At 39.1% G+C, this 21,654-nt stretch overlaps 3 protein-coding genes across 4 annotated transcripts; all 3 read left to right on the top strand.

Moving 5' to 3' along the window:
* Positions 1-891: 891 nt before the first annotated feature.
* On the top strand, positions 892-6,361 carry LOC116211240 (agamous-like MADS-box protein MADS4). The gene is made up of 8 exons (XM_031545528.1): positions 892-1,312; positions 2,832-2,913; positions 4,359-4,426; positions 4,532-4,631; positions 5,258-5,299; positions 5,392-5,433; positions 5,617-5,759; positions 6,032-6,361. The coding sequence occupies exons 1-8, from the start codon at positions 1,128-1,130 to the stop codon at positions 6,105-6,107; spliced, it is 738 nt and encodes a 245-aa protein (XP_031401388.1). The 5' UTR covers positions 892-1,127; the 3' UTR covers positions 6,108-6,361.
* Positions 6,362-9,822: 3,461 nt separating this feature from the next.
* On the top strand, positions 9,823-16,029 carry LOC116210502 (truncated transcription factor CAULIFLOWER A-like). Its single transcript, XM_031544386.1, has 7 exons — positions 9,823-10,053; positions 12,558-12,633; positions 13,305-13,366; positions 13,448-13,547; positions 14,132-14,173; positions 15,564-15,599; positions 15,682-16,029. Exons 1-7 carry the CDS (start codon positions 9,866-9,868, stop codon positions 15,775-15,777), a joined length of 600 nt encoding a protein of 199 aa, XP_031400246.1. The 5' UTR covers positions 9,823-9,865; the 3' UTR covers positions 15,778-16,029.
* Positions 16,030-18,261: 2,232 nt separating this feature from the next.
* Positions 18,262-21,399, top strand: LOC116210501 (MADS-box protein FLOWERING LOCUS C-like). 2 transcript variants are annotated; one of them, XM_031544384.1, is made up of 7 exons: positions 18,262-18,576; positions 19,269-19,344; positions 19,711-19,772; positions 19,854-19,953; positions 20,493-20,534; positions 20,772-20,813; positions 21,066-21,399. In XM_031544384.1, exons 1-7 carry the CDS (start codon positions 18,389-18,391, stop codon positions 21,174-21,176), a joined length of 621 nt encoding a protein of 206 aa, XP_031400244.1. In that variant the 5' UTR covers positions 18,262-18,388; the 3' UTR covers positions 21,177-21,399. The 2 variants fall into 2 exon arrangements, with proteins under 2 accessions (XP_031400244.1, XP_031400245.1); XM_031544385.1 differs by having other exon boundaries at positions 20,737-20,813.
* Positions 21,400-21,654: the final 255 nt, after the last annotated feature.

The following is a 21,654-nucleotide window of genomic DNA, read 5'->3' as shown; positions in this document are numbered from 1 at the left end:
AGAGCGTGGGGACATAAACAAAGGTTAAATCACACGATTGCTCCTCCGACTGGAGTTTTTCCAGGCTCTTCTCTTTTCACTTCTCCTCTCGACACGTAGCACTGACCGCCGGATCTTTGCAGATCTGCCCCCTCCCTCTCTTCCCTTTGCTTTTAAGTACCTCTTCTTCTATATCCTTTCCTTACCTGTCCGGTGGATGAACGTGCACTCTGCCCGTCCGATTGATCGAACGCCTCAACGCCCGTGACCGTAAGGATCGTGCATGCGGTGTACGGATATATATCTTTTTTCCTAGGGGGTTTGAATTGATGATTTTTGTTGGCAAAAATAAATTCTTCCTATGCTTCGTCCAATTTCCTTAAATGGTCCGTCTATTTTGTTTCCCTTTTAACATTAAGAGATGAATGCATGGTTATTTCATGATCTCGCACGAGGATTTACATCTTAAGACCAGTACAACTCGTAATTCTTACAACGTTCATAGATTTACTTAAGTAATCAGAGCTTTTAGGTAATTAATCAACAATGCTGCTAATTAGATGAAAGTAACCACTCGTATGAAAGTCTCTCTTACCACGTACAATTTTGGTAGGACGGTTATGAATCTTGAGAGAGAAAAACAAGCCGAGATTGAACGGGCGGTTGTTGCCCATCAATCTGTGAATGTCTCGCGGTCTCATGTTGGATTCGCCACAATCTCAAAGTCCTAAGTCCGCTACCGCATCTTATTAGCATAGGATTATACTGCGAAAGGGACTAATTTTAACTTGCAAACGTAAAAAGTGTAGTTTTCATTTCCTAATTACAACCTTTATTAATGTTTTTTTCCTTTGCGTGGGGGTTAAGGTAAAAAGGGTTATTTAGACAGACTACAACGTTGGACATGGTCATGGCTGCAACGCTGTGTGTGGCTTCCTAGCTAGGGCATTGCATGGGCAGATAGATAGAGAGAGAGAGAGAGAGAGAGAGCATATTTGCATAAGTAGAGACAAAGAAAGAAGGCAAGGGGGAGAAGGAAGTGTCGGGTTGATTTCTGGATATTTCCTTTTTATTCTTGCTTTTGGATTGGTAGGATCAAATTGGTTGGAAGAAGAAGAAGAAGAAGAAGAGAGTGAGAGAGAGAGAGGATGGGGAGAGGAAGAGTGGAGCTGAAGAGGATAGAGAACAAGATCAACAGGCAGGTGACCTTCGCCAAGCGCAGGAATGGGCTCCTCAAGAAAGCCTACGAGCTCTCCGTCCTCTGCGACGCTGAGGTTGCTCTCATCGTCTTCTCCAATAGAGGAAAGCTGTACGAGTTTTGCAGCTCCTCCAGGTAACCCCCCCCCCCCCCCAACCCCAATTACCCATTACCCAACCCATGAATCACCAATTAATCAATTCATTTCACCATTCCCCGGCCTGCCCCCTTCTCTCTCTCTCTCTCTCTCTTTCTCTCTCTCTCATCAGCAAAGCTGATATGGTGTTGATTGGATTGGATTGGATTTTGGGTGTTTTCCTTTCCTTCTTTCGTTAGGGTTTTGGAAATGGAAATGGAAATAAAGCTGTCTTCTTCCCCTTCTGCCCGAGCTGTTTCCGCTTTCGTGATTGTCTCCCTGCTTTCGGCAGCCGGCCCCCATCTCCTTGAAACACGACCCTGCGCACTGGTGGAATCCGAAGCTCCCTCTCCTCTCCTCTCAATCTCATCACTCCCCTCCGGCCCCCATTTCCTCCATTTTCGGTTGCTTCCCCTCCAGTTCGAGGTGCAATTCAGTTAATAAAGCTGAAGCCTTTAGGCTTAATACAAAAATTTTCAGCTCAAAGACTTCTGCTTTCTCCCCCACACACCTCGTCTGCAATCCTCACGTTTCCGTTGACGATGGTAGGTTACGTTATTACCCCTTGATTTTTTAGCATCCCAACATTAATGGAGAAGGTAAGCGATGAGATCCCTTGTCTTCTCTCTCTCGATTCTATCTGCGATGGAGACAATTGCAAAGGTATGTGCTATGGACCGGCTGCCAGCGAGGGCTCCGTCTAATTTACCAGCGGATCAAAGGATCGATCTTCCTTCCCCCTTCTTCCTGCGTCCGTCATCGTCTGTCTCTGCGATTGCTCAGGCTGTGCAATCAATCAATCAATTAATTCAATCGATCGAGACATCGCATGAATGCTCTTTTTCGCTAGGGTTCTGACGCTTCCTGATTTCTAGGGCACGCTTAGGGTTCCTTCTAATTATTCGCTTGACATTCGTCGACTTCTTCTCTCTCTCTCTCTCTGCCCACCTCTCCATCAATGGAGGCCGCCGAGGTCCCTTGTTGTATCCCCGGGATCATAAACTTTTTCCCTTCCAAAACAACCTTAAAACCAACATGCACATCTATGTCCCAATTATGTCCTACCAAAAAAAAAAGTATCAGTTTTGTTATGAGACACAAAAGTTAATTATTTTCTACATCTACTCGATGATTATGTAGTTAATTCGGATTATATTGGGTTCCAATTAAATTAATTATTATTTGTTTACAAAGTTGCACATCTCGGTATTTCGGCCACAAGACCATTAAAATAATGCCCTACATTTTCTAATTTTTAGAACACTTGCATGATTTTCCACCCATTCTTTTCTTTTAACTTATTATTATTAACATTAATTAGCAGTTGTAAATCTCACATAATGCTGATAAATAAAGAGCATAAAAGATTTTCGTTCAACCAAAGCAATATATAACAACAAAATTGATTAATTATTTTTCTATTAAATAAAAGAGATATATACAAGAAAATTGTAATACACAGGAGTGATAACACTTTTTTCTGTTGGTTCTAATTGCTCTGTGCCATTTATTGTACAGCGTGCTCAAGACTTTGGAGAGGTACCAGAAATGCAGCTACAACGCAATGGAGCCGACTGTATCCGCAAAGGAAGCTTCCCTGGTAATAAGCATAATATATAAGCCCCCCTCGTGCTTTTACTTGGTTTACTGCTTTCCTGGAATATTTGTTCCATTGCAGCTAAACTCTGCAGTATAAGAATGTCGAGACAATTTGGTCGCTAACCGTATAAAAGGTACCAGTCGCCGTATATGATGATGATAAACTCCTGGACATGGCTTCATGCATGTTGTCTCCTGTTAAACAATATTTTGACTGATATTAGGAGAAGTGTCCTAAAGGAACTGGAGTAATATATGTGATATCTTTGATGCTCTCCTTCATCCCACCCAAAACCGCGGAGAACTCTTCATATATAGAAAGGACCAAATACCAATATACATTAATGTGTATGGAAGTGCTAGAACACACACACACACACACACTAACAAGTGCTATGATCGGTAATTGTTGAGCAATTTAAATTGAAAATGTCCGCGTATGAACTCCTGGAAGCTTCGATATTACTACGGGTCACCTAATGTTTGGGGGATCTTTGTCCAAGAACTATATGAATAATGCAATAGCGCTCTTGATATTTGTCTTCCCCAACCTCAAAATCCAATCCCGAACTATCTAGCACAAGAGAATTCTAGTCCAGTTGTTTGTTCGGTCAGTTCATGTACGAGTTCCTTGTTGATCTTATGGAGTTCAATTTGTTGAACTCCTGTTTAATATTTCTGATATGTTACAATTTTTTAGTTCAAATATTTCTTGTATGTTGCAATTTTTTAGTTCGAGATATGAACATTAAAACTTGCATTTTTTTAGAGAAGTAGCACTTGTTATTGGAATTTCCGTCTTTGTCTGTTTAATACTCGTGTTGTTTTCGAATTTGATTAACAAAATAGAAAGACTAACATATAGGATGGTTTCAAATTACAAAGTGTGATAACATCCTATTTATTAGGGAAGGCGTGCAGTGATTGCCTGCATGAATTACAATCAACGTCATTTAGGTTTGATTTCATTTTTTCTTTGCAATTGAACTAATAAAATTGTCTCCTGTAGGTAACTCCTTTAACGGGCTTCAATTTCCCTTTTAGGCAGCAAAATAGATCTATATGGGTTATAAATAAAAGGGAATGTTGAGTTTTGTCGAGCAAGGATCCCGTCCTTTGATTTATCTGGTTGTATTTGTTAAGTTTATCGAGATGAACTGACTGAATATGGTGCATTTACTTAATGGGTTGCTGGAGCCACTCTGACAAGCTGTAACACGAGGTCGGTAAAATCTGCACAGGAAGAGTTGTGGTTTGCTATACATGATAGATGCATCTCCATGCTGGGGAAGGATTGCCTTAATCAATACATCTAAGATACTGTTTTGGAACTTTTAGAACATTGTCTTCGATTTGGAGAAGGATTAAACACTCTGAATTTATGTATATTCTCGAAGTGAGATTGGTGCACAAAAGTCATGAATGCTATGTTCCCTTTCATTACAGGAACTAAGTAGCCAGCAGGAATATCTCAAACTGAAAGCACGGTATGAAGCCCTTCAAAAAACCCAGAGGTACTTTTGTTTCCACATATATTACTATGCAAGAAACTATCAATATATATCATCCCGTCGAGATCTTTTAACTGTTATATATGTGCTGCATGGCTACTTCATCAGGAATCTACTGGGAGAAGAACTTGGCCCTTTGAGCAGCAAAGAGCTTGAATCCCTAGAGAGGCAGCTGGATGCGTCTCTTAAGCAGATCAGATCAACACGGGTACGTACTTTGGCATTAATATTCGACCAACTGGATCTTCCTATAATATCTTGGTACAATCAGAGTTTCTATATACGGTCATGGATTTACATATATATACTTGTTTGCAACCTCTCGTTGGATTACCTCCATTATTTTGAAAGTCCCACGTAAAATATATACAGCTTGAAGAGAGAGGCACGCTAACACAGGGCCAACTCCACGGATAACATCATTTTTTTTAACTGGGAATGAAGTTTGAACCCCCGGTTTCTGCTGGAACTAACCACTGAAAATTTTTATAAGAAGAAATTGCCCTCTATCTATTATCGAAGATGCTGTAAAAGTTCTGTTCTGGACAAATTAATATTTGGTACTAAGTCTCTTTCATAAGCACGAATGGACTCCGGGGGGGTTGCCCCTAAAATTTTGATGGAAATTTATATATTATGGTCAAAATTTTTATGAAAATCGTTATGTTCGTCCCCTCTAAATCGGAAGCATTATCATTCTATGCCCCCTTCAAGGAGTTCGCCTCCCCTCATTCGAAATCCCTGGTCTGTCCCTGTATCATAAGCACACAAAACACGCTAGCTTGGAAATGTAATTATCATATCTTCACCGCCTCTCATTAACCGGTTTTGCAGACTCAATACATGCTGGATCAACTCAGTGAACTTCAAAGGAAGGTATGCAGCAAGTCCGGCCCCCTTAATTACATTCTCCTCGGTCTTAGCTGGACTCCTTTCTTAAACCACATGAAAAATCTGTTGCTTGTCAGGAATATATGCTCAACGAGGCAAATCGCGCTCTAAAACAACGGGTAAGCCAATGCCTCACAGGTCACGGCTGTATATTATTTCCTCTACAAGAACGAAACACTTCATCATAAGTCTATTTCACAAACACACTCGTCCCCCTATATATGGTTTGGCATTTGATGATTTCGACAACAATCAATTACATCTCATATATTTACTTGTGTCCTGTGGTGGATTTGATACAGTTGATGGAGGGATACCAGGCGGCGAACCTGCTGCAGCTGAATCCGGCCGCAGATCATGAAGTGGGCTATGGCCGACAGGGGGCTCCGCCTCAGCCCGATGGGCTCTTCCACCAGTTGGACTGTGAGCCCACTCTCCATATCGGGTATGGGCCTTTACTGTTTCAACACAATCAGAAGCTGACGACTCTTGAGCCCATCGACCTGGGCTGGGCTTCTGTATACTCATGGGCTTGGCCGGACACCAGTGGGCCTGGCTTCACTAGTTTAGGCCCATGGGACTAGGAGCATAGGCTCGAGCCCGAAGGCTTGAAACAACGGAACGGACATTAGTTGGTAGCTCGCTCCTTAAACTTCGTTCGGAATGCGTGGATAGCTTACTTACCCTTTTTCTTTTTGCGTGACATTGACTCTGCAGATACCAGCCCGATCCTGTAGCAGCAGTCACGGCCGGACCGAGTGCCAACAACTTCATGCCGGGTTGGCTGCCGTGAAGATACTCTTATGCAATCATCCTTAATTCCTAGCTAGGTTGCTCCAACATAAGAGAATCTCAATGTTCCGATGTGCTTGGATTAGTGTCTATGGTGTTTGTCCGGTTAAGGATTTCTGTAAGTAGACCTTTTGTGTGTGTGCGTCTTGTCTTTCGTGTGCTGTTAGAAGTCTATTCAGACCTCGTGAAATGTACCAAACAAATAATTATTTTTTTCCCCTATGCAAGAAGAAAAACTCTCCTATTCTGCTTCAACTAGCTAGGAAGATATTAATGCTTTGCTCGTAATATATTCTACGCCGATAATCATCCGGCCCGGTTGAGATCACCTGGATGATGACGCAGTCAATTTCGATCAAACTGGATGAAGGGTCAATGGAGAAACGACTGATGATTGCGGATAACGTGTGATTGCCGCCTGTGACCCGACGATTTCCTATGTTTTTCACTTACTTGTTCTTATGATTCAACTTTTGTGGGCAAACCAAAAGCTATGTTCTCCAGCCAATGGGATGAAAAATAGCGTTGGCCTTATGTTCTCGAAATCATGAATAGAATATCAGTTCAAAATAAGAATGAAACGGTAGTTGCTCCCCATCCGCTTCGAGCAAAATTTATTATATCGTCATAATCCAGTTTTGAATAAAGTTATCTTATATTCGTCTCATAATTCGTAAGACTTTTTTATCTTCTTATTCGTCCTCTAAGAGCTCCTGACCCCTCAACGATCCAAATTCTGAGTCCGTTCGCGCTCAGAATCTTTTTTCTTTTTCCTTCTGTCGTGGGCTTAAGGAATCTCCTTCGTTCTGGCTTTTGTGAGGCTCTGAGGTTCTTCTCCTCCCAAGTAACTGCAAAAAGCAAAGGGAAAAAACACAGAAGAAGGAATCCGGCTTTCACTCTCAGGCCGGATTCGGGAAATTGCAGGCAAAGGCAACTTGGGAGGTTTGGTTCAATGTTTCCACACTCTCGTGTTCTTTTCCCTTTTATCAAATATTTGACTGATTTATTACTCTCTTTTTTTTTTTTTTCCTTTTCGGCGTGCACCACCTGCTACGAGGAAATTCGACTAATCCATGTTCAACTATTAAGGGGTGATAATCAGTCGTGAATTTTTCTTTGATTGACCCTCGAGACTATAACTTAGAACACTCATCCAATCGCTTCCCTGATCGGTCCTTTACTCTTACCGGTTGTCAGGTTAGCACAGAAAAAAACCCAACAACTTTTGAGCAACATAAGTTAAGATATAGAAGTTTTATTAGTGATCCTAAGTTTCAAAATAAATTTCTCTTCCTTTATTTTTTAAAATTATTTCTAACTAAAAGAACATACATGCGCCAAACTCTCATTAATGCGGACCAGTTTTAATTGTTTAGTTAATAATTAATAATGATGATTTTAAAGAATTAAAGTGTTTGTTACAATTTTTTCATTATTGAAATTTGATCGCTAAAACATACAGGTCTCGTCCACTATTTCGTTTTTATATTTCATAATAATTTCTTGTACTGGATTTTCGTAGAAAATGTATACATTTCATAATGTCAAATTTATAGATTTTTAGTCTTTTAGGCAGCTATCTCAATTGATAAATTTAGCATTTTATGGACATTATTTGGATAAATTCGACCAAGAAAGTTGCATCTAATCTTGAAAATCGGAAATATAATGCTAAGTCGAGGGCGTAAATGTATATCACATTAAGGAAGTTGCAAGACCACGTACAGTTATCTTTAAAAATCATAAACTGAAACGAAAATTGCATGTAAATTAAATTATTATTAACTCGTACTAGATCATGTGCGTCCCTTATTACGGCAAAAAAAAACTCGAATAGAGCAGTAAAAATGAATGGACATGCACATTTACACTTTAGAGTGGATGAAATAATTACGACATGCACTTTTGCACTTTAGAGTGGACGAAATAATTACAAGTAGTTATATATTTATGGGGAAAACATCATCGTACGATATGATCCTTTTTTTTTTTCACACTGCAGTATAAAATGAAATAATTTCACCATGTATCACGAAAAAAAATTTCAACCCGCAAAAATTTATCTTTTTTTTTTCAGGGTAAATTGCATTGGTAGTCCAAAAAATTTTACAAATATTTCAATATGGTACAAAAAGTTTTTTTTGCTACTTGATGGTACAAAATGTTTCAAAGTTATTTCAGCATAGTGCAAACCGTCATCTCGTCATTGACGCCGTCAAACTGACGATGATGGTGCAAAACCAATTTTTGTGGGACGTTACATAATGGTGCAAAATATTTTGAAGTTATAACTTAATAGTACAAAATATTTTACATAAATTATATGATGGTGCAAAATTTACAGATCTTGTAAATGACGGATTGACGGCGTCAATGGTGAGATGACGGTTTGTACTATACTGAAACAACTTTGAAATATTTTGTACCATATTGAAATATTTGTAAAACTTTTTGGACCGCCAGACCAATTTATTCTTTTTTTTTATCATACAGTCCAATGAATCTCCTAGATTTCCCAAATCGACTAGGGTCTCCCAAATTGAGGGGTGGGTGACTAGCGAGGGTGCCCCCACTCCCTTCTCCGATGCCCCCCTTAATTTTATAGGTAGCGTTTGGTAATGGAGTGGAGTCACTTCATTCAAAATATTTATGTATATGTTTAATTGAGGTTGTAAAGATAGTTAGGAAAAAAAATGTGTGAGAATTTAGCGTTAATAACAAAAAAAAACACAAACTTTTCATATTTTAACAATTCTGGTACGATTTTTTTCTTAACCTAGAAATGCACAAACTTTTGATTTGATAACAATTTTAGTACTGCGTTAAATTTTTCGTTAATTTGGACGAAATCAAAAAGATTCTCCGGATTTCGAGGGTAGAGGCATGACCACGCCCACCACCCTCCGATTGGAGTCGCTGGCGCCCTTTGTGATCTCGGTTTCATCCAAATTAATGAAAAATTTGACATCGTGTTAGAATTATTATCAAATCGAAAGTTTGTGAATTTCTAGGTTAAGAGAAAATTTTTGTACTAGAATTATTAAAATGTGAAAAGTTTCTTTTTTTTATTATTAATTGGAGAATTTACTATTAAATTGAAGAATAAGATAAAAAATAATTATTATTATGTTGTTGAATTGAGAGAAAAGTAATGAATAATGGAAGAATTTAATATAAAAAAATTTATTGTAATAATAGTTAAAAAATATATGTGAAAAAAATTATTATTATATTAAAAAAAGATAAAAATAATAATAATTATGTCGTTGAATTGAAAAAAATGTAAAGTGGAATTAAATTTCACTCCATAACCAAATGGAGCCATATTATTTTTATTTGTTTTAGGTCTCTCAAGTTCCCATTCGTGCAAAACTACCCAAAAAGTCCATCGCAAAAAAATCATGTTTTATGATTAAATAAAAGAAGACAGAATGCTATAGGGTGAATTTTTTTGGTAACATACGGTGAAATTATTTCATTTTTTATTGCAATGTGAAAAAGATTTTAAAAAACTGTGTTGGACGGGTTATTTTCTATATTTTTTTTGGTAAACTATTTTCCCATATTTATTACACATAAAAAGTTGCACTTCACAAATTTTGCAAATAAACAATTTTATTACTAAATTATAATTGTTATTAAAAATATTATTATTTGTAATTTGATTTCTTTTAGCGCCAATGAGCAGAAGTGTATAAATAGGTGCGGGTCGGTCATCGTTTTACTCAGCAGCGGTGAATCGTCGGCGTCGGGGAGACAATGGGGCGGAGAAAGCTGGAGATGAAGCGGATCGAGGACAGGAGCAACCGTCAAGTCACCTTCTCGAAGCGGCGGAACGGCCTCATCAAGAAAGCCCGCGAGCTCTCCGTCCTCTGCGACGTCGACGTCGCCCTCCTCGTCTTCTCCTCCACCGGCAAGCTCTATGAGTTCTGCAGCAGCGGCAGCAGGTCCATTTTCATTATCCCCCCTCCATTTCTTCCTCATGAACGCACTCAAGCTGATAGCTCTTCTCTTTTGGCCTTTTGCCTTCGCTTCTGCTAATCTTCAGTTCAGAGGATTCTTCTTTCTTACTGCCATGACTGTATTTGCACGATTTGACTGTCAACTTTGCACCCGTGGTTATCTGTTTCGAGCTCGGGCTTGTCCCATAATTGCTTCCACACTTTAGGTGGAAATCCACGCGTTTCTAGGTAATCAATCGATGGGGTCTTCATTCATTGTTAAGCAAGATTTTGGCTTTTGGTATAGCAGACGATGAGTTCAAATGGGAGAAACTTACATTCGGAAACCTCCAAAGCAGGAAGTCCCTGGCTTTTTCAGCAGAATGGATACGTTAGGTTTTTTTTGCCGCGAATGAACACGTTAGATTGCACAACAAGTTATCCGGTTGTTTATCAATGAGTACCTTTTTAGCACTCTAAAATGTTAATTGTTACCATTAGGATGTTTTGGAGAGAAACATCGAATCGGGGTAATTGTACTTAGCACCCTCTTTGTCGGATGTTACGATAAGAGGAAAATAGAAGTCTTTATGTTTTATCAGCTTACACATAATGAAAATCAGTCGTTGATTATAGGCCTTAATGTTAGGTTGGGAAAAAGTTATTCTTCATGAAGTCCTGAGTTACATGCCATACTATCAAATTGAATCTTATTGCTAATATAATATGGTCATGATCATGATGGCTCCGAAGAGAAGAACAAATTACTCAGGTTGGTCAAGTGGAATGTGTTAGATTAGATCTTTCCATTCTTTATTAACTCGGAGTAACGAACTACCTCCATGAGCTTCATAGAAAGGTTCAACAACTTATCCAGGCCGATGTTATTTGCGTGGTTTTGATGAGCTGAGGTGGACTGAAGTCCCTGGTCAACGAGGGAAGAGGAAAAGAACGATACAGAGTCAGCATAACGTTTTTGTACATCTCATGCATTATAACTTTTTGAAGTGAAAAATTTGTCCATATGATTTCTAAGTTCAACTATATCACCTAAATTAGACTGAGAGCCTAGTGAAGTAAAAGATTATTCAGGTTCTGTATTCATTCCCTTGTTTGATGATTTCAGTAAATCCAAATTGAGCCCTACTTTGTCAATGAGCTGCCTACCGCTTGTTATGCACGAGTGGTGGTCCTTGTCCCCTTTTTCTTTTTAAAGTTAATGGAGTTCTATTTTTGACTCTTCTGTCAACTTGCTAGTATTACTACATTGTCATTACTGCTGTCCTTGTATATTCCTAGGCATTTCTTTCTCGATGGAAGTACAATATCCAGTCTAGGTTATCTGATCTTTTTCCCCCAGATATATTACGTAGTTGACAGAAAGACATGAATGAGTGAAGTTTTATGTTTTGTTCTCTTGATATGCCTTGCTCCTATGACTTGTTTACTATTTCGTAGTGCTTCAGAATTACAGTTATCAAAAGCAAGATGAATCATAATATGAAGATTCAATCTTGGACATTCCTGTGCGTAATCTAGAAATCATCTATACATCTGATATCATCATTAACATTTTGAGTTGGCGAAAGTTCTAAGTATAATATTTTCATACCCTGATATGATGCACCTTCTAAATGGTCTTAAATGGCCTGGCATCCAAATTTGTGAAGGGGTCATTAGAATCTTTACCCTATTCTAAATGTGCATGGTCTTGGCCATAATATATGATAATTCAAGTAGATTGAACTGAACTTCTTGTTTGACATACCTCGGGATGAAAGTGCTCACTATGTGAAGACACTGGTGGACAAAGAAAATATTTGCAACCTAGGCCTGTAGTGATTGAATTGTGAACGTCCTAAGACCGCATGCACGAATTCTTTAGTTGGATTTTTCTTTTGGACTTCCTTAGTAATCCTTCTGCTCTTTGTGAACTATTTTCCTTAGGAGTTTGGAACCTAAGACCACATTTACGGATCCTGTTTTGTTCTCAACATGAAAGCGACGATATGGATATATATTATCCAGGTTTTATGCAATCAACATCCATTCCTTCTCATGAACTCATTTTCATTTGCTCTTTAACCAGAGGTTTTTTTCTTCTATACAAATGTATGCCCTGCCCTTTGTCATCATAGTACAGTGATCCTCTTGATAGACCAGCGGCCCTGCTGTTGAAAATGGCTTTTTGAGATTTTTGTTGCCACCGTTGTCTCAATCTCAATTCTATCCACAAAGTACCTATTATCTTTGCCAAGCTAAAGTAATCAATTCTTCTTTACTAGACAATAGCTATGGCCACAGATTGAATCTTGTGGTAATATCATAATTTTCAATAATTGAGAAACACAACATGCGAGATACCCTTAATTATAACATCTCGTTGCTACATAAGTTACCTTTGTTGCCTCTGTTCTGGCAACTTGCATCTTATACACAATTAAGTTAAAATATGATATATCGAAAGTATCCCTCCTTGTAATCAATAGAACGGAATCTTTCTGTTCCAGTTTGGCAAATATCCTGGAGCGTTACCGGAAACATTTGGAGGAAGCAGATGCATCTGATGCTATTACTAACCCGAGGGTAAGCAGATTACTTTCTCAGCAACTTTTCAGAAGTGCCCTGTGTTGATTGATCACTTGTTGCTAGAAAAGAGATGAAGTCCTGGATCAGCCAAGTGCTAATTTGCATTACTAACTGCTTATACCCATTTTACTCGCTCCATTCCATGTTTGTTCTTTTCCGAGCTTGAACTGCAATCATTAGTAACAGTTCACTATGTAGTTGAACTATTCTCTCCTTGTCAAGCTATCTAAGCGATTCTTCTAAAGTAGCCACTCGGACCACGATTTGTTCCCATTTCATATTGCATCTTGTCTTCATAAATTGCTGGTTAGAAAGGAGATTTTCATTCATAAGGGACAACCCCTAAGTCATTCATGTCCTTCAACGGGGAGGGGGACAGCTGGAATCTTAGCTTCAATATATTGTGAACTGGTACCTAATTGACTGTTGTAGAAGCTGCTGTGCTGCTTTATATGGGGTAATTTGCTAAAAATATCTTAAAGCCCCGACTGAGGTTTTTCCAAGGTCATCCATGTTTAAGTTCTAGTCATAAACCTGAGACTAGTGTTGTAAAACAGAAGATGACCTTTGAGGGAACTAAAAGCTCTATCTGATGTTTATTCTTAAAGGGTAATTGCAAACTTACTACTGACGTTTCTTGTGAAATTTAACTAAGATGATCTCTGCAGAACTGTTCCTTGGGAGATGCGTGGCAGCGGTCCCACATGGAATTGCTGCAGCTAGCTCAGAGGCAACTTCCTTGAATTCACTTCAATGGAAAGAAGCATTATATACTAGACTGTGATAGAATGTTTGTTTCCTGTGTATTCAGTCATATGGGAGGGATGGATATTGAGCAGTTGAATATGGTTGATCTCGTGCAATTAGAGAAGCAACTCGATGCAGCTATGACACAAACTAGATTTAGAAAGGTATTCTTTCACTGTTTGGATTTGGATATTGATGAGATTTTGCATTTCCAACTACATTGGGGGCTTCTAACTGGCATGAAATGCTAGCATCAGCTCGCCTTACATTGTGAACCAGTCAAGCTTATAGTGTCTGCTACTCCTCATAATTCTCGTATCTCTGCTCCCACTGCTGCTTGAGAATGTATCCTTCTGACGTCTTATTACCAACTTGAGAGAGCATTAGACATTTGAAACCGTGTTTTCTCCCAACTAAAATTAATAGACATCTACAAGGTACGGCAGCTACTTTTCATTGATATTCTATTCCTAGAGGGAGCCATTGCTTCCAGTCTCGCGGGTATGCAATTCCTTTAACAGAACTAATCTCCGGCCTTCTCCCTGAAACCTCTGACTACCACTAAAGGGGTTCCACGATCCCTGATAATCTAGACTTCCGGTCATGTTCAATAGGTATTCTTGACATAAGACCCACTTCAGGCAGGCTGTACTTCTGTTCAGGAATTTTACCTTTACTTGCTGTCAATCATATTCTTTGAATTTTAGAAGTGTCAAAAACTGAGCTCTGCATTATATACTTCATGCAGATACAGCTTATGGAGCAGTCCGCCACGCCTTTCTATAAACAGGTATGCGGCCTCATCTTCCTCCTTTGTTTATGCAATTATGTGATATTTACTCCATTTTATGAATCGAGGAGTGCCTAGCTTCTTTTTTACCCTAAAGAGGTACTTTTGTTTGGGCAATAATTGTTCCATTTACATCCATCGATAAAGAGAGCACACTTAATTTGCTGTTGGGAGGATTTTCCATAAGCCCTTGATTGAGCTGTAAATTTCAATGCTGCCTGCATTTTCTCTGCAAATTATTGTGCTGTTCCCCTTAAAATTTGTTTCTCCATCAAGATTCACCTTTTTAGATGTCTATGTTCTGTTCTGCATTTCCTTTTTTCGAAAAGTGGTGGACCATCTCACTCATCAAACTGAAAGGAAGTATAGAGTTCAAATACAACACAATTTCAGAGGCTCAAAAAGCTAGCAAAGAAACAACATCAACCAGCAACTAAATACAACAAAATATTAACTGCCAAAACTTTTCAAAATTTTACCTGAGTTGCTGCAAACCTAAATTTGCTGCAAGTTCCGAGCCCTTCAGCTTGTGCCACACCTTTGGGATAGATTAAACCTTCAACCTGACTGCATCAATAACTTGATGGATGAGTGCAGCAACAGATTTGGTCACCTCTTGGAACACCCTATGGTTCCTCTATGTCCACATGAACTATATATAGTGGCAGCACAGAAGTTTCATGATTGATGATAACATCCATAGTTCTGCCCTTCTGAGAGGCGATCCAATCAGCTTCAGAACCCCAATCTGCCACATGCCTCTGTCCTGTTCCGCATTTCTGCAGTTATAGCCGTCTTATCTTTCCTTCTTTCACTGCTTAAATTGGAAATTTCACGGACTTTGATTGGCTACTTGGCACACCAAAAACATTTCAAGAACTTGCACGATGCTCATAAAGCACCACAGTATTGCTTCCGTTTGTGTTTTGGGTCCTCATAATTCGACCAATGCTGCTTTGAAAACCTTCGGGTATGTGTAATGGTTACCAAATGTGTGCATTCATAAACTCTAGTCTGCCTTTCCTGAAGCTCCAATGCTTAGCTTAGAAAGAAATTGACTACAGCCTCAATCTCTCTCAGATAAGAAAACCCAATTTATCTACATCTTTAAAAAATTAAATTTCGATGCTCAGCTAAAATACTCGTCTCTCATGTCTCCGCCATATGATCTTTCATGCCGTGTATGGTTTTAAGTTAGTGACATTATTTTACTGATGAAAGTTGGTTTGCAACATGCCCATGAGAGGTATATGATAGCGGCGTAAGCTAAAGGACTCACTCTATGGAGTCGACCCTTGCTTTCTATTTTTGGACCACTTCCGTGATCATGTCACATGCAAAGCACGGAAAAATTCACCTGTAGTAATTAATATCCACATACCCTGGGCAGGAGCTGAGGCAGGAGAATAGGCTCCTCGAAGAGCAGGTACGGTGCTATATCTTCTCACAGCAACACATGCTTTGAAGAGACCGATATAAAAAGATGGTTAACTACTTGCTGCTTACAGGTCAATTCACTTGCAAGTGGCAGCGGTCGTGGTAGTGTCTCAGGTCAGCATCAGCCTCATCAGCTTGCCACCCTCAGGTGGATGAACAAGCCGTAATTCAGCCGCCCTCCCTGATCCTGTGGCAGTAAGTGCCCTAAATATATTAAGTATGTGGCTAAGTATCCTCGGAAGCGGATGCTTAATACTCTTGTAGTAGTATTCTGATGCTCTCACTGTATACCTAAGCCAAAAATAAAATGCACGGATGCATCCGAGGTTGTCTTTCGGTATTGCTATATCTGAGTTGCTCGGATCGCCAAACATTTGCTGTTCGGTCCAAATAAAGTTTTCGCACCCTTTCTGCAAGAATCAAAGGATGCCTATGGATGGAGAAATGATCATGGTCCCCTTGTGCAAAGTAGGTCATTTACCCTGCTGCTGCATTTCTGTGGGCACTACCTCGTCCCACGAGTCGATGTCGATGAAGGATTTTATAAGAGAAATAAAGAGGAAATACTTTAAAGCCTCGTTTCTTCATCGAAAAAAGAAAAGACTTCAAAAAGATATATTCGGATGGTGTGCTGCTGCCGCATGCCAGAAGCGGGACCCACACGGGTCGTGACCCAGTCGAATGTTGCTCAAGGGAAAAGATGTGTTGCGACTCAAACGATCATTATAGAGACACCGTTTCTTCGAATTATAGCTCTTGGAGTCATTTCGGCCATTCAATCAATGCATTATGTTCTTCCGGTACCCCGTTCAACCAAATCACATTGATCTGTCCACACCGCTAACATATTATCGATATTTTATCATTTAAAAATTCAATGATATTATCCCCAATGATGTTAGTATGATTAATCCTATCTACATACTAAATTAACCCCGAGATTTGGAAGAAAATTGAAATTTGTGGCTCCTCTTCGTATGAGGAAAAAAAATTTCCAACGGGAACTTTACAAAATGAAAAAAGAAAAAAAAATAACTTCAAATTCCTTTGCCTTTTTCTCTTTAGTTTACAAATGGATGGAAAGATTCCTATTCTTATCCCCTCCTAAAAAAAAGAAAGAGGAAAAAGCAATTTTCCCCCTCGAGCTTTTAAGGGTAGTAAAAGTTTGTTCCCTGAATCCTTCGAAAGTTACACATTACCCTCCAACTTCTATGAAAAATAGGCGTTTTGCCCCCTTGATTAAAATTCCGACCAAATCATTTATAATAATAATAAAAAAAAATTTTAAATCTGAATTTCCGTAATCAAGGGTGGGGAGCCCCAGCCGACCACCCCACCTCCCGGATCGACGTCGTTGGCGAGTTCTGTGCCGTCGACAATGCCAATTAGGGGGTGGGGTGGCTAGCGGGCATCCCTCACCTCCAACTCCAATTTTTTCTTTAAATTTTATTATTGTTATTATTATTATTATTATTATAAATGATTTCGCTTGAATTTTAACCGAGATGGCAAAGCGCCTATTTCCTATAGAGGTTGGGATTAATGTGTAACTTTTAAAATGACAGGGGATAAACCTTTACCGCTCATAAAATTCGAGGGCAAACTGTTTTTTCCTCAAAAAGAAAAGGAAAGAAAGGGTTCTCTTTTTTTCTTTCTTTTTTACTAGTATCTTTTATTCGATGCTTTTCTTTTCCATTCCATCCTTTTCAACACTATTGATAGATTGTCTTTCTATATCAAAATTATTTCTGATAATTTTGGAAAAGGATGAGGTAGCCGATTACAACTATAAATAGTAAAAAATAATTATATCGAAATTTTTCCAAATAAAAAATAGTGAAAATACCATTCACCATTATTTATATTCGTACTTCTATCAACGGCGTTTAGTTGGAGTATTATTAGGGTACAAGGAATGAGAAAATTGAAGAGAAAGTTCAATTATGAAACTTTCTTCCTGAGTTATAAGTCGAAATGTGAAATTATTGTGTTTTGTAAATTACATTAGATTACGGGGAATGTAAGTGATAATATAATATATAATTTATTTTTACAGAGATGATTGTGGGTCCTATGACTGTAATCTCCGTTGTAATCTAACAATTTTACTTATTTTAGATGTAAAGTTTTTATCAATTATGGTTGTAAAGTTCTAACTCAATCAAATAATTATCATTGTTAACTTTTACAACCTCTACAACCAAACGTTGTAAAATACGATGTAAAATTCGAACTTTACAATGTAAAATTCTCATTTTACACCGAACCAAACGCTCCCGTGACAGTCGGATTCAAGGAAATATTTTGCAAACATTTGAAATTTCTCCGATCCCTTTGAATATCTTTTTCTCCACAGATCTGATATTTTAAAATGGATCGGGTAAATTCACTGCAAATGATATACAAATTTATGTTTTTGGACATTCATAAGGGGCGGTAAAATTTTCGTCGAACAAAAATGTTTCGTTTTGCCAATTACATAATTCTAAGATATTACTAACTCACTATAATAATATTTACGAAAGCTTATATTTTTCGTATTTATTTAAATAATACATTATTTTACCATTGGTCGCCTAAACCGAATTTAAGTTCGTTATTAGCTCTTCCGTTTATAACCGAAAAGTTAGTTATAATTAGCTCCAGCTTTCACTCGCACTCTAATCTAACGTCTCTCTCTAACTATCTCTGTCTCAATAAAGCGGGAGCCACGATGAGCGGCCCGACAAATGACGATATGTTGCCGGCAATTGTTTCTTTGGTGCAAGAGCCGCAGCAATGGGGCGGAAGAAGCTGGCCATGAAGCAAATCGAGGACAAGAGCAAGCGCCTTGTCACCTTCTCCAAGCGTCGGAGCGGCCTCATCAAGAAGGCCAACCAGCTCTCCGTCCTCTGCGACGTCGACATCGCCCTCCTTGTCTTCTCCTCCTCCGGAAAGCTCTACAAGTTCTCCAGCTCCCCTGACAGGTCAGCAGACGTATCCTGCAACTCTCCCTCTCCACATCATGTATCCGTGCCTCTCTCTCCCTAACAAGCCGGTTTTCGAGCTATGACGGCTTCATATTCTGCTTCGCCGGTTGGAAATTTGTTTTCTGCTCGATCAGTTTCAGTTTCTTGGCAATTCTCAGCAGAATAGCATATTTATGATCGATTCAATTGTTCTGCTTCGCGTGCAGGGTAATAAACAGAACCGGTAGCTAGTTAGCGGTTACATATTCTCCATGGATAAAGCTTTTGTGAAGCTTTCACCAATTTGACTAGACAATACTTGACATGCTACCAATTCTATCGCTCGATTTCCCCAATGAACATCCTTGTGGTATTTCATGGAGCTTATCTGCGAGAATGCGGTTACTACTTTAGTTGATTGCAGAGTTCCGTATGGACTGAATCTCTTCTTGCATGAAAAATCTGTTTGCAAAATAACTTAGCTCTGAGGAAGGGGATTTCATACAGTGGCACAAGTTACCGTCTGAAACCATAAGGTCTCGGGGTTCGATCCTCGTCGTTAGGACTTTTGTGCCCCTTTATTTAGTTTTACTTTTTTTATTCTTGTACTAGGCGTTAGGCCTCCATTATAACCAAAAAAAAAATAATAATTAACTTCTCCATGATCATGTTACAGGCCTCGTAAACATAACTACGTCCTTGTTTTCCAGTTTGATCAATCTCGTAAAGCATTATCGGAATCAGTTGGGTGAAGCAGAGGAATTGGAAGCTGTCAAGATCACGGAGGTAAGCTGTCTCTTTACTTGAAATGGAATGATTAGGAAGGATTGCCAACTTTTAGTACAAACATAACGAAATTGCCGAACCGCCAATATTTAACTAGAGTTCCCCAAAGGATCACGTTAAACCTTCTTGTCTATATCACTGAACTTGCTAAAAAAATCTGTCACGTTATCCCCTCATGCTTGTCCAGTAATGCCCCGAGTTATATATTCGTAACTCCCCTGCAAACTCACATCAACTGCTCCAAAATACGTCGAAGATTGAGTACTGTTTTTTGTTAGATATTCCCTATGGCAAGGAAATCCCTATTTGATGCAATAGGTTTACGGTGGGATACATTAATCTAAAATTGCAGAAGTTCCTTTTCAGAGCTGCCAATCAGAAATTGCTGCAGAGCAGTCCCACGCGGATTTGCTCAAGATAGTACAAAGGCAAGTCCTTAAACCTTTTCTTGTTCCGGCTTCAAAATAACACGATGGAGCATGAAGTAGTACAGTTCATGTTCTCTGCAGACAGGTGGGCGGGCCAGCAATTGACCTGTTGGGTGTGAATGATCTTATGCAACTGGAAAAGCAACTTCATTCAGCTCTGGACAAAGTTAGATCGAAAAAGGTATCTCTCTTAATGAGTTCTCTCTTCGGCGACTTTCTTGGGAGCTGCTTCAACGGTTTTATGGGCTCCCTCTACTTAAAGAACATGTCACCAAAAACATTCAAGTCACCCCGTTCGCGTCACTTTTGTGCGCGTGCCTGGCTGCAATGGCCATTCATGCAGCTACAAACAGCCCCATCTTGTTGAATATCTATATACGGTTTACCGCTTATTGCTTACTAAACCACATCAAAATTGGCTCTTTCTATGATGTAGTATTATACCTATTAAGGCTGTCCAATGTGAATCGGCTTTCAAGGGGCAAGAGTAGACTTGCTGGCTAGGAGAATATAATTTATTCTGGTGTACAGAGTCATTAGAATCTCTAACATAGCAATGAGCGAATGCTTTTTTTTTTCTTTTTCCCCCTTTTTTGCCAAGGCTGCAGAAATGTGCAAACCTTGATCCTGTGTTCCAAATGTTTGTTATGGCCACTGTGTGGTCGATAACCTTTTCGAGAACTTCTTTCGCACGTAATCATCTTGTACTGCTCTGTGCAGACACAGCTGATGTTGGACTCGCTCACTGCGCTTCATCAACAGGTTTGGTATTTACTTTCACGATTTCTCAGCATTCGAAAATGTTGCGATCTGTTTTAGCTTCCTATGCATTGTCGATCGGCTTAAATAATGTATTTTTAATATGGTGAAATGTTTCACCTGCTGTTCATGCCATGGATGCACGTAACCGTAGTTTAGAATTAAAAGCATGTCTAATATCTTGTCGACATATGTTTCCTCTCAGCTGATACAGTTCCATCTCTTCGACCTAACAAACAGGAGAGGGATCAGAAAGAACAGCACGGGCAACTCAACAAGGAGGTAAGTCTTGTGCTAAGCGGAAGTGAGCTTTTCATTTGATATAATCTGCAAGATCCGAAAATTGGAAAGGAATGAATAACTAAAATGGCATGTAAAGTACTCTTGTGGAACTCAACAAGACGCCCCCTCAAGACCAATGGATTTGATCCTCACTAGTACGACTTATATATTCATTTATTTCGCTTTATCTTACCTTGTATTAAGCCCGTGAGCCTCCCTTATAACCGAAGAAAGTACTTGTGGAACTCACAGATTGCCGTGCTAGTGAGCAACGATGATCGCTTCAAGGGATTCCGCAGGGACCTTAATGTACCGATAGATGGAGATCGCGGCGAGGCAACCCCTCATCTGCTGCAGTGGTAGAGACCTGGAGGTTACGATAATCATGCAACAATGAATACTACATAGTAAATAAGCAGGGCCCTGGGATAGGTTACACAACCTGAGGGTCTCCTAACATAAAATGAAAAACCGACCGCGAACTTCAAGTGGCACATAACATCTATCTGGTATGTACCTCGAAGTTGTAATATCATAAGTGATTCTCTAGTTGCTTTGGTCTGGTTTAAAGTCCAGCTTCACACACCGTTTGGAATCCCCTACTTCCGATCGAGAGTTCATTTCATTTGCATAGAGCTCTATTATTAATTTGAATTACAAAAGATACAAGACTTAGATTAAAAATACAAAATTTGCGTTAAATTTGAAGTGGGGCCAAAATCATCATAATTTGACCAGAAATTCAATTCAATTCAATCGATCGTTTGCGAGTTATTTTAGATCTCAAACGCATTTATAAGTAGATTTCTTCATTCTAAAGACCATTTCAAATGATATTATA

This window comes from Punica granatum, chromosome 6 (assembly GCF_007655135.1).
Source record: "Punica granatum isolate Tunisia-2019 chromosome 6, ASM765513v2, whole genome shotgun sequence".
Taxonomy (NCBI): domain Eukaryota; kingdom Viridiplantae; phylum Streptophyta; class Magnoliopsida; order Myrtales; family Lythraceae; genus Punica; species Punica granatum.
Note: the sequence above shows the minus strand (reverse complement) of the source record. Positions and strands in the feature narration are given on the sequence as shown.